We start from the raw sequence: 17,001 nt of genomic DNA, 5'->3' as shown, positions 1-17,001 counted from the left end.
GGTGGTGCGGGGAGGGGGGAGGCGGGCCGCGAGGCCGGCGCTCTGCGCAGGCGCGGAGCCGCGCGGGGTGGTCGCGCGGGAGCTGGGGGGGGTAACCGAGGGGGCGGTACTTCCGGCCGCTCACTTCCGGCCGTGGCGCCGCGGCGGACGGTGTGGCAGCGCCGCTCCGCTCGGCCCGGCCCGGCCCGGTTCGGTTCGCCCCGCCCCCCCCCCCATGCAGCGCCGCGACGACCCCGCCGCCCGCATGGGCCGGGGCCCGGGGCCCGGCGGCGGCGGCGGCGGCGCCCGGCAAGGCTCAGCCCCTCCGCGGCGGCCGCCCCGCGGCGGGGGAGGCCGCGGGGCCGGCTCCGGGGCGCAGCCGCCGCCGCCGCTGCTCCCGCCCAGCGCCGCGGGCACGGCCTCGGCCGCTCAGGGCCCTGCCGCCGCCGCCGCCTCCTCCTCCTCCTCCTCCGCCGCCCCCACCCCGCTGCTGCCCGGGGCCGGCGGGAAGCTGGAGCCCGAGAACAAGTACCTGCCCGAGCTGATGGCCGAGAAGGACAGCCTCGACCCGTCCTTCACGCACGCCATGCAGCTCCTCACCGCAGGTACCGGGCCGGACGGGACCCCCGGCGCTCGGCGGGGCGGGGGGCGGCGGGGGGGAGGCCGGGCAGCTCCCGGGGGGGGGGGGGTGGCGGCGGGGCCCGCCCGTGCTCGGCCCGCTGCCCCCCGGAGGCGCGGGTTGGAGCGGCCCGGTGCCGGGGGCCTCGGTTCGCCCCGGTGCAGCCCGCGGTTCGCCGGCGTGGGTCGAGCCCGGAGGCGGCGGCGGGGGGGGAGGTTCGCAGCGCGGCGGGGCCGGCCCTTCGCTTCCCCGGGGGAGAGGGGCCCCGGGAGGACGGGGAGCAGCGGGGCTCTCCGCGTAGCGGCCGCTCGAGTCCCTGCGGGGCGCGGGTTGTGAGCCCTCCGATTTTCCCCTCGGGTAATCCGGGTTAGAGCTCGTTCCGTGCTCCTGGTGGGCCGAGCTAGGGGCTGGCAATGGCAGTCTTTGTTCCGCGCCCCGACCGGCCTTCTCCTTCCCCGTCGCTGTCCAATCGCCTGGCGGCTCTGATTTCTCCCCATCTCCACCGTGCAGCTGCTGCTCCCGCTCTCGGTGGCCGTATCGGGTAGGCTCAGCTGCCTCCAGACCCCGTAAGTCAGCTTCAAAATTGGGCCAAGCGGCAGCATTCGGTGCCACTCGGCGCTTAACGCGTGCGTGGCGCGGAGCCGGGAGGCAGCCGGCACGAGGACGGACGCAGGTTTAGCCTGCGGGTGAGCAGAGCGCTCAGCTCCCTGGCGTTTGTCGTTCTGCTTTGAAATGGGCTCGTCCAGGGCTTTAAAACGCTGGATGTTGCCGTAGTCACTGCAGCGCGAGGGGCTTTATTAGCTCCTCCTGTGACATGGGGAGTAATTCTTCAGAACTGCCCTCTCCCTTTGTGCAAGTAACTGAGGTGCATCGGCATGGGGAGATTGGCATCGTTTGTGGACATCTTGGTCTAAATCGATCGGTTCCGTAAGCTGGTTTGCCGTCAGTTTAAGGCTTTTCATTAATAAAACCCCTCAGCCAGCTGATGCTCGGCAGCTCAGCGATAATGCCTCCAGCGCAGCCAGAGGAGTTTGCTGATTCCCGCACAAAGAGCAGCGCTCGGCCCCATAGCGAAGCCTCCTTCACGGAGCAGTGCAACCAGCATTTATGAGGGTTTTTTTTTCATTAATTTAAGATTTGCTGGTAGTAGACTGCTGCTTTGTGAGACTTAACATTGATCGTTGGAAGAACTCCAGATGCTTCCCGCTTGCTTTGGATATTTTGGATGTTGCTGCCCGTTAGGAGCATCCACCAGCAGCCCAAACTCAGGGCAATCGGAGCAAGAAGCTGGTGAAAGGAAAACCTGAAATAAACCTGAGCTTTTAGGCAAGTGACTCGTGCAGATGACCAACTGCTCCCCAGCTCGCCCGGGTTGCTCAGAATTTCTCTACTGCCGTGGCAGCCCCTGGGGACGTCACGCTGGAGAAACTGCTCTGAAGCTTACTCTGGAATTTAGGTCTGGGCCAAAGCTTGTAGTGCGTACGTGTAGCACAACTTAAGCGAAGTGATTTTCAGACGCACACGCAAAAAAAGGCTGGTTACTGAATGTCAGCCATCTTCCTATCCCAGCCCCTTCTCAGGAATGCGAGCTGCTCCTCCTGCCTGCTCTCTGGAGGGAGAACCCCGCAGGAGGTCTGCACTGACACCGAGCCTTCTCCTTTAGAAACAGGATCTGAAAGCAGTCTGAGATACTTGTGTAATTCTAAAACTATTCAGCATTCCTGAAGAAAAATCAGCATTGTTTAGGAGCGAGATGGAGGGCAGCAGAGTGATGCAATAGCGGTTCTCAAACAATGTGCTGTGTGATAAAAGGCAGTCAAGCAGCTAGATGCGGGGGGCTGTTACGCAGCACCCTGAGCAGGAATTGAAAGCTGGGGTTTCTGGCACCTTGGAATACGAGCCAGTTTCCCACCCCCGTGATTCGGGGTCTGCGTGACCTTCCTTTTCCACAGGAACAAGAAATCCCTTCTCCTCGCCTTGGCTTGCGCCCCCCGTGTGCTGCGGAGGCAGGGCTGGAGGAGCTGAGTTCTGGCAGGCACGGAGCAGGAGGTGCCCCCTGATGTTAGCTAGGCGTAGGGCTTTCTGAGTTCTCCTGTTGACCTTAGCTTGTTTCATGTCACGGAGAAACTCTCCTGGGAAGGAGCTGGCAGTTTCGCCTCTGAGCTTTCTCTGCTGCAAACGGAGCGGGAGCCACCTCTGCTCCCCTTGCGCGTCTCTGCCTGGCCGGCACCTCGTGGGTCCCCGCGTTAACCACAGCCCTCCACGGCACAGAATCACAGTGTTAGGGGTTGGGAGGGACCCTCAGAGGTCATCAAACGCCCCCAGGGGTGTGGGATCAGGGGGCGCTGAGGAGCAGATTGGGAGCAGTGGGTCGGGGACGAGAGCAGGTCCCCACATGAGAGGAGAGAGCGGGGGCAGCGCGAGGCGTTGCAGGAGCCCTCGGCAGAATCCCCTGCTGACTGTCTGCTCCTCGTGCCAGGTTCGTCTCATCCGTGTGTGTTCCTAGGAAGAAAAGAGGCTGCGCGGGCAGGCTGGGCGGGCGGGCAGTGGCCTTGCTCCCGAGGACCCAGCAGCAGGACTAGAGGTGGGCTGAGGCCACGGGGCGGCGAGGAGCTGTGTGAAACCCAAGCAGCAAGATGTGCAGATCTCTCTCGGCGTGGAGTTGGGGCGGTGCCGAGATGGAGACGGAGATGGTTGCCTCAATCCCTGCATTTCCGAGCGTGTGCCCAGGCCCCCCGAGGAGCTGTAACTGCCGCCTTAGACCCGTGCCCGATGTCACAAGCCGAGCCGTGCGCTGGCGCTGCCGCGTTTCTCAGCGTTCGTCCTGCCGAGCCCCGCCAGGCGCTCTCACTGCCGGGACTCTGCCTCCGCTGCCTGTGCCGGCTCTCGCAGCTCACCTCCGGCCTTTCTCCTCCTGCTTCAGCGATGTTTCTCCTCCCTGTGCTGCCCGGCCCTGCGGCGCCTTGCAGCTGGCCCAGTCCGCCCAGGAGCAGGTCCCTGCCTCCTCCCCTGGGGGATCAGACCCCGTAGGGAGCGGTAGCATGGGAGGTGGGGCCCTGCCCTCTTCCAGAGGCTCCCACCCCTAAACTCTTCATTTTGTTTTCCTTTGGGGCCGCGGGGTCAGTACAACCGCGCTGTGAAGGTGGTGCTCTCAGTGTTAGGGGTGGACGGAAGGTGTCTCTGCTTGCGGAGCACCCGCGTGCTGCGGGGCAGTGCTGAGGAGGTTTGGGCTGAGGTCAGGAGTAGCGCTGTGGCTGCTTAGCCTCCTCCTTGCGAAGCAGCGGCGTTACCAACCCCCTTTACCTACCCCTTAGGATTTCTTCCGAGACAATGCAATCACTCTCCCCCACGAAGTCCTGGGAACCACTGCCACGCATGCCGCCAGCCCGCTGACATTCCCCGTGGCAAGAAGGTAACCTTCTGCTGCACCTCTGACACGGCTTTATAAAATCAGCACTGCAGTGAGGCATGCTTAACCCCTCAAGGTATACGTATGCTTCTCCTTCGTCTCAGTAAGTGCTCTGACACGCTGCTGCCGCCCGGCAGTTCCTCCAGCGCTGCTCCGTGCCGCGTAGCTCGTGCCAGAACGTGTTTGGGTAACGCTGGAGTAACGCACAGGGCACGTTGCGCGTGTCTTCGGTCCCTCCTCACCCGCTGGCAGCCTCGGAGCCCGTTCGGAGGCGTGAAGGGGGCTGCGAGGTCCTGTGCTGACCGAGAACGCCAGGAGTGATCCCTCTGGGCCAGGGTTTGTTTTTTTTTTCTTCTCTCATATTTTGGGTTTCCCTTGAAGAGTTAGCAGTAGTGGATCTGACTCTCCTCAGCAAACGTTTAATGGTTTGCTGCCTTCCCGGACCGGGTCCCAGCTGCTGCTGCTGCACGAGGCAGAATGGGTTTTGCTGTGTGGCTGTTGTGAAATGGGGTTCACTGGTTTCCAGGGGCTGACACCTGGTCACGTTGGGTTCTGGCGAGGTAGTTTAAGGGTGCTTTTATTCTTGGTGTGCGCATAGGAAGTGCCTCTCGTTAACACGCAGGATGCTTTTTCACAAATACTGCTTTTGGAGAGCCACAATACTGGAGAGGCGATCTCATTTCTATTACAGGATCTAAAGCTACCCTTAATCAGTGAAGAGGCCACCAATGCAACCCTTAGGTTCCAAAGCTTGATCCTCTGATGTGTTTTTATAGCTAAAATTTTAAAACCTATACGTAAAACTAACCGAGGCAGCCATCTCCTTTGTCTGTTCTATCCATTTGACAGTGTTTGAACTTCTGTTTTGTTATGTTTGCGTACTGTCTTCAGAAAGTCATTTCGTTGTAAAGCAAGAATTCAAGCTATTTTTTCAAAGCTGATTACATCCAGCAATTTTCTTAAACCGAGGAGTCATGGTAACAGCTTTGTAAAGGATCCAAAGCGCTGTTGCAAGTAGGAATAAGAAAAATTAGGCCTTTTTCGTAATTATGCAACGCGATACCCAGGATCTATATTCGGATCTCTGAACTAAAAAACAGTTTGCGTGAGGGTGCCCGTAACCCAAAAGTTCAAGTGCTGATCGTTCCGCGTGTTCTCTGAGGGCTTTTTGCTTGCACGCCCGGCTGCTGGGCCTCCTTGTGGCCCGCTGAAAGGTGCCAGCGGTGGTGCTCAGCCCCTGGGCTGTGCCTGCCTGCCCGGGCAGAGGTGTGATGGTAAACCCAGCGCTCCTATTTCTGTTCCCATTATATGGGAAAACGACTGGGTGGCTGGCGTGCCGAGTACCTGCTCTGCCGGTCTTCGAAAGCCCTGAACACAAACGCTCAGTGTCGGGCTCCTCGTTCCTGACGCGGACAGAAATCGCAGGAAACGCGAGCCGCTGCAGCTGCCCTCCTTAACGCCCGGCGACGAGTAAGCAGCCTGCAGCCTCAGGTCTGCCCTGCAGCTCTGATCCAGTTCTGCGTGTAATCTTGTGAAAGCGTCTCTCTCTTCCCCCCGAGACGTGAGAAGTTGTATCTAGAGCACTTTCGACTCAGAAGAGGTATTTATAGCTCTTGGGTTTGCTGCTGAAACGACGCAGTGTGGCTTTTACGGAAGGGCCCTTACTCACTGAGTATCTAAGTAGTAATTCGGGATGGCCGTGCGTGGTGCGGCCAGGTGTCGGGGTTGGACCGAAATGTGCTTGGGGGTTCTTCTCTGTTGGGGTGACTGTCGCCCGGCATCTCTCAGAGGACGTTTAGCCTCTAGCCAGGTGTGAGGAGGTGGTGAGCACTAGTTCCCAACTGGCCTACCTTAATGACTGCTTCCAGGAGGTAATTGGGACTTTCCTCCAGATCCCCCCGGGCCGCAGGGTGCCTGCGGGTCAGCCAGGCTGCCTCAGTGCTCTTCCAAGACTCCGTAACTCCATGTACAACTAAACGCCAGAATCTCTCTTTGACAGAGAAAAACTCGTCCTTACACTGCTTGAATCGAGTTAGGGACTTGTGATGCTTACGGCGGGTGTGCCTGAGGCTCACGGCTTACACCAAGTGATCGATTGCCTGGGTGACAAAGGTGCACTCACGTAACCACGTGAAGTCTGTAAGAATTTAGTAAACCAGTCCCAGCTCGAGAATGTCACTGAGTTGGGCCTCTGTTTATTAGGAATGTCCTCAACTTAGCAGAAATGTAGTGTCAATGTATGAGACCGCAGTTTAAATTACAGATGAAGCTAGCACATCAGCTCGAGTGATACAACTCGCCTGCTTTGCTGACGGCTGCTGCGTTAAAGCAGGGGTGCGCAGTGGGGCTGGGCCCCCCCGAGGTTCAGGAGCCTGCAGCTGGGTGCTGCGCTCGCTGCGCAGGCACGAGTTTGGGGACTGAGAGGGAACGGCACAGCAGAAGTGATCTCAGAGCTGTGCTTACAGCGTCCCTCTGAACTGATGAAGCAGTTTGTAGGGCACTCTGCTGTTCTCATTTTTGTTCGTTGTCCTGGTTTTGGCCTTCTGGAGTCCCTAGCTGTGAAGGGAGGAAGAGAGGAGCGGGGCTAGCACTAAAGATGTCCTGTCTACCCAGGTTCCAGTAGTACAAATAAACCCAGTAAATGTTGGCATGTTGACAGAGGATGAGGGTGGTGTGTCCTGTTACAATTCCAACTCTAAAATGATGCTTGTTTGAGGAATATAAGCAGCCCTATTTTTATCTTGTTTAGAAATTGAAAAAATTCAGAAGGGTGAAACAACAAAGAAGGATGAGGAAGAGAACTACCTGGATTTATTTTCTCACAAGAATATGAAACTGAAAGAACGAGTTCTGATACCTGTCAAACAGTACCCCAAGGTGAGGGCCAGAAAATAGCTTACTGAATCTCTGTGATTTGCTTATTTTCTATGGATTTTATGGCTGAATGTTAGAGATAGTAGCTGTCAAAGTGTCAGCAGGAGTTATGCCAGTGTGCCGCTGGAATCGCTACAGAATTTGTCCTATGCAAGCTTGCAGGATCTTATTTCTAATACATTGCGTTTCTAGCATGTCTCGGGATAAAGCTAAATGGTGATGTGTAGCTGTGATCTTTTCATTGCTAGAACAGACTTCCATGTGTAGAGCTCTGTTTTACAGTTAAGACCACGTTTAACTCGTAAGGCTTGCTGCCTGTAAAACCACTGGAGAGTAGCAGTTAGAATTAAACACTTTACATGAGTTAAATTAGCTCTTTTCTGGTGGAGCATTTTTTTTCATTGAAAGAATGTTCTGGAATTTAAGTTTTCCTGTGCGTTTTTTGGTCTGATTTTTTTTTTTGTGAGATGAGAAGTGGCGTGACTAAACTTCTTGTAAGCCAGCGTAACATTGACAGAAGTTTTCGTTAATGTTACTGAGTTTTGGAGCTAAATAACTTTTTTGTATTTACAGTTCAATTTTGTTGGAAAGATTTTGGGACCTCAAGGCAACACCATCAAGAGACTTCAGGAAGAAACTGGTGCTAAGATATCTGTGCTTGGGAAGGGTTCAATGCGAGATAAAGCAAAGGTAAGGGCACCCCCCTTGTAGCCGTACACATACGTTACGCCTTGCACATTGCTGTGACAAGCAGAGGTCCTCAAAGCATTTTGTAGATGGAAATTTGAAAGTGAAGGCAATAGGAAGTCACCTTTCTGAAAACGTTCTGTGCTTGTTGGGAGCATTCCTGGCTGGGGGAGAAGTGTGATGCTTGTGTTCTTTATAAGCGATACTTGCAGAAACCAGTCATCTTTGTGATATACGGTACCTCCGGTGTAGAGGTAGCTTATATGAAAGGTGAAGTGCAAGGTCTTTAAAGTAAGAACCAATTCTAGCTACTCCTTGAAAAGTCATTTGCTAAAGGAATAAGTTTTCCCTCGGGGGGGGGAAAAAAAAGCATTTCCCTTTTCCAGATGTCCCCTCTGAAATCTGTAAATTTTCATGGTTCGCTGAAGACGTTGGAGCAGTCTGTTCCTGGTAATCTTTAGTGAATCATGAAGTGCTGCGAGGTTTTTTGAGCAGAAAAAATTGAAACATTTTTTTCGTCCTGCTTGCTCCTAAAATTGAGCTGACAAACAATGGGGCTTTAACTTAATTCAGCTTCTACTTTAGCAGACTGAGAAGTTTGTATGCTTCTAGCTTGCTTACAGCTTCATAAAGCCAGCTGAATAACACAGGTATCAAAGAGCAGAGTTAGAGCAGGCGTGTTTGAGGCATTAAGCTTCACTTTCCCTGTAAAGGGCTCCTTAGGCAGAAAGGTGGTGTAGAACAGGAAGAACATCGCTTGCCTGCGCTTAATCTTCTGGAAAAAAAGCTGCTGGCATCGTTGCGTTTAACACAGATACCGTAGCCACCTGAAAAGGCAGCTATAGAAAGCTGGAAGGTACAGACTTTGCAGGTTGCTTGTGGCTTTTTTGTAAAACTGTATATTGATGTGCACAGGAGGTTAACATGATCCATGAACCGGCATGGCTAAAATGATTTTACGGACATTACCTGTTAAGGCTTAGGAAAAGGGAAAAGAAAAGTAGTTTTGCTGCTTCTTATTTAGTTTCAGGACTCTCTAATATGCTTTGTTTTAGGAGGAAGAACTACGTAAAGGGGGAGATCCTAAATATGCTCATCTAAATATGGATTTGCATGTCTTCATTGAAGTTTTTGGACCCCCTTGTGAAGCGTATGCTCTGATGGCTCATGCCATGGAAGAAGTCAAGAAGTTCCTTGTCCCAGTATGTACAGTGATGTTATTTTTCATATTGAAGGGTGAAGGTGGGTTAAGGTTTGCTCAGTGTAAGGCCTGTAATACAGGAAAGGTGTAGTTGAGGAAGCTTGGAGTAGTAAGTGTGTGTGTGGCAGCTTAAGATGGCCCCATTAATCTTGCATGAGGTCATGTATTAATCCCCTAATCGTAACTAGAAGGAAGTACACCTTCAGGGCAATTGCATAGGAAACTCGGAGTAGGTATTTCTTTCCCAGTTTTAGATGTGGACACGGGTGAGTGGAGAGCTTGTCTAGCTCCATGTGTCAGTTTTAGCAGGGGAATAATTTTATCTGGATCTGGTGTGGAAGAGCCTTCTTGGATGGGTTCCTCCGATTTGGAACTGGGGCGTAGAAATCTGGCTAGAAAACTGTATTGGTCAGGAACTCTGTGTACAGAAGTGTTTGCTCCGGTCTGGAGGGACGATGTGAGGATGAGGAGGGTGACTGCCTCTGAGCCTGGTAGTGGTACTTAGTGTTGTGATTACTTTCTGAGACACGTCTGAGTCAATATTTCTGCTGCTTTTAAATGGGTATGATGTGAAGGAACCTCTCTTTGCCTGTCAGGCATTTATGCAGATGACATTTGTTGTCTTTTGGGGCATGTCTTCTACCGGTGAAGCTTGTAAGACCTTTATGTTCAGCATCGTGGGTTTTGTGCCAGCGTGTAACACGACAAAGCTGAGCGTTGCCTCCGAGAACCAAGGTACCTGAAGGAGTCTCTCACGCGTTATTGAAATGATAGTACTGCTCGCTAAATTAGGAAGAAGACAAAATGGGAAGGAAGCGCGCTGTGCTGTTGGCTTCTGGCTAGCTCGGCCTGTAATTCAGAGCCGTGGCAGGCAGGGAGCTGAGCAGAGCCCAGCGCCGTGCGGCCGTGCTGAGCTGGGCGAGCTCAGGTGTTCTGCCTCAGGGTCGAGGGGCGGGTGGACCTCGAGAGCTGCAGGCAGCGGGGAAGTGTGGAAAAGCGTACGGTTGCTGAGTGGTTTCCATGAGTCTGACACGGAGAGGAGGAGAGATTACTGTGTGAAGTGCCTCTGAAGGAAAGAGGTCATCTTCAAGGAGCCCCTGGGATGTACAAAACCTTGGCTCGCTAAAGCGAGCGTGCGGCCTTGCTATTTCAAGTGTCTTATCTATCGCTGCTTTCAAACAATGTGTTAAACCCGTGAAAATTGGCAGAGAAGTCACAAAGGAAGCCAGCAGTGCTGTGAAGACACATCTGGTAGGAGGCTTCTCGCTTTGTGGCGTTGCCATGGCAGCGTGAGGGTCCCCTCTGATGACACCGGCGGTGCGAGGCCCGGCCTGCATGTGTGCTCAGGGAGGGGTGGGCCGCAAAGACCCCCGCGGGTCACCAGGGACTGGCACCAAATCCTCAAGCTCCGTCCCCTGGGGTGATAAAAATGCGCGGAGCAGAAACGTACTGCGTTCGTGAGGCAGTGAGAAGACAGCCTGCGTTTGCAAATTGGCATTTGCTCCTCGTCGGGCTGCATCCTCTCCTGTTCCCCGGTGTGTCGGGAGCACGGCAGTATGTTTTACGTTACGTGGGCTCGCTGTCAGCCACTTGCCTTTAAATGGCAGTTGAAAGATGCTCGAGGTGAGATGTATCTTGCCTGACCTCCGAACCCTCCAACATTTGCAAATAAATCTTGCCAACATCCCTGGGATGCCTCCAGACCTCCTGTGAGCAAGGTCCTGTGCCCAGGGAACGGCTGCCGTGCGCGCTGTGGCTCCTGGACGTCAGCGGAGCGGGCTCCTCTTGGCTGGTTTGGAGAAAGCTAGCAGCCGCGTGCTGCTGCCAGCTGGGAAGATCCCAGTAAAACTAACCAGCAGGTTTTAATTCGGGACTATTAGGTCATTTTTGTGCCAGCATGGTAGCCTGTGATATCCTGGAGCAGGGACTGTCTAGTTAGCTGCTCTTTGGAGTTGACTGTCTTCCCTCTTTAGGATATGATGGATGATATCTGTCAGGAGCAATTCTTGGAGCTCTCCTATCTGAACGGTGTACCAGAGCCAACTCGTGGCCGAGGAGTCCCTGTGCGGGGAAGGGGAGCAGCTCCGCCACCACCTCCGCCTGTTCCAAGGTACCGTTCCCAAAACATGGATCTGGAAATGCTGTGTCTTGCTCGGAGTGGTGCTCCAAGATCAGGTCGAGCTGCTTATTCTTGTCCATCAGCTGTTAGCCTTGATCTTGGCTTTTGACCAAGGCTTTCTAGCCTTGTTCTGCAGGCTTGCTTTAGCAAGCTGACATCAAATGTTTTGTATGTGCTGAGTTGTAATCTAGCTCTCAATGGATGTCTTCTGTCTTGTTTTTTGGTGCCTGAAATTAGAAGCTCCATAAAGTAACCACTCAAAAATTGAAAGAATAGGTAGAAAATCTTTTTTTTAATGGTCTGCAAAATCATGTGTAGAAGTTTTGTATTTGCTTCTGCAACCTGCAGCAGAATAAACATTTTCGGTTTAAACTGACCTTCCTTTGAAAGTCACAGCATAGCATTATTCTGTCATTGCTGTCAAGGGGTTGGGATAAATTGGCGGTAAAGCTCCGTTACTGTAGTTCTGGCTTCACTACGTATTTCATGGGGGAAAGTCTTTGCTTCATCTGGCTGGTTATCCCAGAAGTGTCCCTGCTTATCCCATCAGTGATCTTTATAGTCCTGGAGGTATGGCAGTCTTTACTGATTAGTGATAGAGAGTTGTTTAAAACCAACTCTGAGAAATGACTTGGCAGAAGTTCTGCATCAGATTCATTTCTTCATCTGTATAACGTGTAACGCAGTACAGTTCCATCCCATTTTTCAGTCCATGCAATATAGGATTAATTCCCGTGCTTTCATTCGTGACAAATAATCCATAGCTTAGAGAACGGTAACTGGATTTATTTATCAAGCTTTCGTGTTTTAAAGTGGGCGTAAGAAGCGCGTGCACTGCCCTCGGTATTCAGCACGTGAGCGGTACAGCAACAGCTCTTCAGTCATTTTTATCTCCTTCCAGGGGGCGTGGTGTTGGGCCGCCTCCTCCTCCTCCTCGGGGGGCCCTGGTGCGAGGAGCCCCGGTGCGGGGTGCCATTGCCAGAGGAGCTGCCGTAGCCCGCGGAGTGCCTCCTCCCCCGGCAGTACGGGGGGCTCCTGCACCCAGAGCACGTGCAGCCGGCATTCAGAGGATACCGCTTCCTCCTCCTCCCGCGCCAGAAACCTATGAGGAATACGTAAGAAACTATGTACTTCTGTTTTTTGTTCTAGCTAGCCGGTTGTGTATTAGGTATTTAACATCCTTTAAATGCAGGCTAACAACACACGGGATTGTCGTGAATTCAGGTGAAAGGGTTATCATAAAAATGAAACGTGCCCAGGACTGAACTTTGGCATAACTATCACTGCATGGTAGAAAAACTGCATCGCAGTTTCTGCAAGAGAATTCTTTCAACAGGGAGCACCAAAGCTTTTTTTGCAGCCCATAAAATCCCTAAAGTAAACGTGAATGAGCATAATGAGGCTTCAGGTCATATACCCAAGCACCACCCTCTTGCCAAGCTTATCTTAGCATCTTTGCTCTTGATATTCTAAATGGAAAACAAGAACACTGGTTTTGATGCACAGCAGCATTTTGGGGAACCAACATAAATGTGGCAACTTCTGAAAATTCTGCTTCTCCTCCCAATGAAACTCCTGAAGCCAATCGTAATAGATTGGTGGTTGTCTACCTGTAAATCTGGATAACGCAGAGTCCTCATGACACACGAGGACTTGTACTGCAGACAGCTGCAGCCTTGGACATGTAAATAACTCTCAGATCCATTGTAAATATTAGTGTGGTTCATTCCTCGCAAGCCACAGGACACAAGCAGTTTTTAGCTGCCCATGTGTTCTGTGATGGAGCCCCTTCCCTGCGGCAGGCAGGGACTCGGAGGCTTCTCTGAAAACTGCTGCAGCCTGAATTCATTTCTGCCGCCACCCTCGGTCAGTCGTTAACCTTCCTTCTTTCCATTAATGCCATTTATGTCATCCTCCATTTCAGGGCTATGATGATGCATATGCAGACCAGAGCTATGAGGGGTACGAAGGGTACTACAGCCAGGGCCAAGGGTAAGTCACCTGTCTGTTACGGAGAAAATTGTGCATGATCTTTTTTTCTTTTCTTTTAAGGGAATGGAAACACTTGTTTCTGAGTTTGAGCTGTAGGGAAAGTGCCCTGTTCTGCTGTAATCCAGGAGTGCCTGGGAAATAACTTTTGGGAGTGCCTCAGTGTGCTTGACAAATCCGTAAAAGCAGCGAACACACACCACAGCCGTGAGCAACGTTGGGCATCTTTGCTGTTCAAGCGTTTGTGCAAGTTGTGTCAGGTTAGAGTACGATTTCAGCGCTGTATGTAACCAACGTAATTACTCTTCCAGGGACACAGAATACTATGATTATGGACACGGGGAGGCACAGGAAACCTATGAAGCTTATGGTATGTCTGGGGATACTGTTCTCTTGACAGGGAAGGGGCCGCACATAGTTGGGAATTGCCTGTAGCAGCTGTACGTAGCTGGGAATTGCTTGCAGTCGATCAGCTGTTTTCCAGTGCCACTCCACACTCTGAGCAGAAATTTCTGATGCTGAGGAGGACCTCAGGTAGTTTTCATGGCAGAATATTTATACCCTACAGATTTCCCAGGTCAGAACAACTGAAGGCATTCTGTGGTTTTTAGATTCTTATCTAGCTCAGTTGTCTCAAAGGTGATGAAAACTTCCATTTTTAAATATGGAAGTATCTTTTACTTTCCTTGTAGCTTTAAAATATTTTAAGAGCTATGGATTTCCACCCCCAGCACTACTTTTGCTGCAGTCTGGTTTCATGGATTATATTTTGTTGAGCTGCATGAGTGCATGGCTCCATCTGCTTCCTTATCCTCAAAAACCTTCCAGCTGACACCGGCTCTGTGCTACACATTTGCTTGAAAAATGGATTAAAATGTCATTTTAAGGCCTCCCTTTGATTAGGTAGAACAGTCTTGGTCAATATGACTAGAAAATAGTTTATGAAGTTCGGCTAATTTAAATTACCTAAGGCTACCGATGTAGGCTAGGCTCAGGAGTGTGGACGACAGATTTGGCCACAGCTGTGTAAATCACCCACTGCCGAAAGCCACAGGCCTTACATGTGAGGTGCTGGCAATAAAGCATTGGGTGACTGCATTGTTTTTTTTTTAAACTAGTTCAGTTATCCCGGCTCATGAATGACATCTGCATGTGGCAATGAGTAAGATTCACTTTCCTTTCTCTGGAAGCAAGCTGAAATGTAAACAGTTACACAAGCCCTACAGCAAGCTGCTTAGTGGCATGGAAATGCGCCGTGTTGAAAGCAGTCCCTGCAGCAGAGCATCGGTTGCCTGAAGGTGTGAGTGAACCGAGATGCCGATGATAATGACCGACCCGGAGGGGCTTCTGGGGAGACAGGGAATCCCCCGCCCCGGTTGTGGCATCTCCTGCTCCCAGCCAGCAGAGACAGACCTGCTTCTGGGTGTGCTCTGGGCTTAAGCTGCGAGTGCAAATTCGGGTTCCTAATCAGGGCTGCTTTTCCAGGCTAAGATGAATTTGAATAGACAGCTGCTGTCAGTAATGGTGGGTATCTTTCGTGCCTCTGTGCAGAATGGCTCTTAAATGGCTTGGGTTGTTGCCGGTGTTAGTCACGCAGCACAAAGAGGCTTTTGTGCCTCCTGCTTGGTAGGAGAGCGGTGTTGTTGTCTGGGGTAGGAAGGCCAAAATGCTCATTGTACACTTGGCATGAAGTTGCCACAGTTAATCTGTTTATCCACAGTAATTTCCTTTGGTTTCTGCTTTCATGAAAACAAAATTAGAAGAATAAATTGTTGAGCCAGGCTGGAGACGGTTTTGAGAAGAACAGAACGTGCTCCATGGCAGCAGGAGCAGCGGTCGGCCGTCCTCCGGGGTCTGGGCGCTCGCTCTCACGAACCGGGGCGGTGGAGAGAGTGGCAGGCATGCCAATAGCAGTGCTGCAGGCACAAGCTGCAATGAAAGCTGTGCTCGGATGTCTGGGGCTTGAGGTAGCTCAGGGACAGTGGGAGGATGTGAACTTCATTCTGTTTGGTGGTAGCTGTACACGGCAGAAGGGTTTTGGCCGTCCTGGGCGAGCAGACGCGGCGCTCCCTGCAGCTGTAGATTTTCCCCATCATCACGGTGGAGAAGGAGCAGCAAGCAGCAGTCGGAAGGCAGGCTGATGCCTGCACGCTCCCTCAGATGTGCTGTCGTCCGAGGGCAGTGTGAGTCACTTACTGGTTTTGGCACGATTACTGGGGAGCTGCCTGGCTGGCGCCTCGCAAGGAGGAGCGCGTTACCTGCGGCCGTGTCCCCGCGCAGTCACAGCGCTGCTGGCTGCCCGTCCGAGAGGGCCGCGCCTGCCCGGACCTTAGCGGAGGCAGGCTGGCTGCCAAAGCCACCCCGTGAATTGGCTGCAGCTCTGCTGAAATTAATTACTCGTAAAAGGCACCGGATTCGTCCAAATCTGTGCTCAGCGGGGGTGCCGGGGCTGCGGGCTTCCCGGGGATTCCCAGCCGAGTGGCTTTTCCCAATACTGCTCCAAAGATGGGCTGCAAAAGAGAGGTTTTGTGGAGCCGGGGCGGGGGGGATTGTGTAGGGGCTTTTCTCTGCTTTATGCTGAAGAGCGACTCGCACGGAGCCGAGGAGTGTTTCGGCTCAGGCTCCAAGAGGATCCCGCGTCGGGAGCCAGGCGGTGCGGCTGCGCCGTCCGTGTGCCCGGCCCCGAGCGCGCCGCCACCGCTGATTTATTGCTCTCTTTTCTGCAGGCCAAGATGACTGGAATGGAACAAGGCCCTCCCTGAAGGCCCCGCCAGCTAGGCCGGTGAAGGGGGCCTACAGAGAGCACCCATACGGACGTTACTAAAAACAAACATGAGGGAAAAATATCAGTTATGAGCAAACAGTTGTTACTGATTCTTGTATCTCCCAGGATTCCCGTTGCTTTACCCACACCAGACAAGTAATTGTCTAACTGTTTTTCTTCGTGGCCCTTTTTCTCCCACTCCATCCTCACCCTGCATTCTGGCTTCTGTACGTAGTATTTTAAAATGAGTTAAATAGACTTAGAGGACCGACTTTAATTTTTTTTTAAGTGTGTAGATTGCTTCTCTTTCTTTGTTGTTTAGATAAACACAACTGTACCTTTTTTAATAAAAAAAAAAAGTTGAGTTAAAAATGTTAGTTTCAAAAGTGACATGCTTGCTTAGCAGTTATGAAATTAAGGTTTTGTTAACCTTTTAAGTTCGGTTTTAAGGAACCCATAAAAGTTGTAGTTGCAGAATCCCAAAGTAGGCTACATTTCAAAATTCAGGGCTGTTTTTAAGAATTAAAATCATAATGTAACGGTAGTAGTTGCCACCGTTTAAAAGTAACCTCAGATGTCAAACTTTACTTAAAAGCAGATTGCTGGTGAATCTTAAGTTTAAATTTTAATACAAAGGATCCTCAAGCAAATTAAATAGCATTTTTTAAAGGTGATTGACATAAAAGAAAAAATTAGGTTTGTAAAATTGACTTTTCTTATGTGGGTTTTGAAATCTAGCCCCGAACATGCGGTGTTGAGAGATGCTTGGGAAGCAGATTTTCCAGTGTAAAGGGGTTCTTAGCCTGGTTCGATATGAAGAACTTTTAAAAGGAAAACAAATTAAAGCATGGCTCTAATTGCCCGGTGTTTGATATTAGAAAACAGAGTACTAAGTGAGTAGGTTTGAACTCTGTAAAATTACAGTCTTCTCATGTTTATAGGGTTTGGGGCAGATAATACAGTGCAAGTTTAAAACTGACAAAACTGTCAGTATTAGCAATCCCATTGACTTGTTCAAGTGTATCTCAACACTAGCTTTGCATAAAAAGGGACACTGCAGCTGAAAAAAGAGGAAAATTTTCACGTTGTACATAGGTTAAAGTCCTAATTGGATTTGTACACTGTCCTCCCAACTCTGTTCTTGAAGATTAAATGCTACATGTGTAAGTCTGCCTAAATAGGTAGCTAAAACTTGTCAAAATGTCTGCCGCAGTTTGTCAATAAAGTTTAGTCCTTTTTTAATCAAAGTAAATGTGATGAATTGTCATTTTTTTTGTTGAGCAGTAAAATAGCTATTTTTTTTCAAATAATTTTAAATTAATGCTAAAGCTAATTGTCTTTTTAAAATATGGAGACATTC

At 51.4% G+C, this 17,001-nt stretch overlaps 1 protein-coding gene across 1 annotated transcript; it reads left to right on the top strand.

The window, feature by feature from the left end:
- Positions 1 to 199: 199 nt before the first annotated feature.
- KHDRBS1 (KH RNA binding domain containing, signal transduction associated 1) lies at positions 200 to 16,888 on the top strand. Its single transcript, XM_040535213.1, has 9 exons — positions 200 to 584; positions 6,757 to 6,884; positions 7,455 to 7,571; positions 8,624 to 8,770; positions 10,743 to 10,879; positions 11,790 to 12,003; positions 12,813 to 12,880; positions 13,189 to 13,247; positions 15,604 to 16,888. Exons 1-9 carry the CDS (start codon positions 215 to 217, stop codon positions 15,699 to 15,701), a joined length of 1,338 nt encoding a protein of 445 aa, XP_040391147.1. The 5' UTR covers positions 200 to 214; the 3' UTR covers positions 15,702 to 16,888.
- The last annotated feature ends 113 nt before the right edge of the window (positions 16,889 to 17,001 follow it).

The sequence above is a fragment of the Cygnus olor genome, chromosome 23 (assembly GCF_009769625.2).
Source record: "Cygnus olor isolate bCygOlo1 chromosome 23, bCygOlo1.pri.v2, whole genome shotgun sequence".
In the NCBI taxonomy this organism is placed as follows: Eukaryota; Metazoa; Chordata; class Aves; order Anseriformes; family Anatidae; genus Cygnus; species Cygnus olor.
This window is presented reverse-complemented; position numbering and strand designations above follow the sequence as displayed.

Excerpts from the sequence above, each read along its gene's own strand:
- KHDRBS1 (XM_040535213.1), top strand. The coding sequence starts at position 215 with ATGCAGCGCCGCGACGACCCCGCCGCCCGCATGGGCCGGGGCCCGGGG. Across the intron at positions 6,885-7,454 it reads CTGTCAAACAGTACCCCAAG|TTCAATTTTGTTGGAAAGAT; the intron begins GTGAGGGCCAGA and ends TTGTATTTACAG. Across the intron at positions 8,771-10,742 it reads TCAAGAAGTTCCTTGTCCCA|GATATGATGGATGATATCTG; the intron begins GTATGTACAGTG and ends TTCCCTCTTTAG.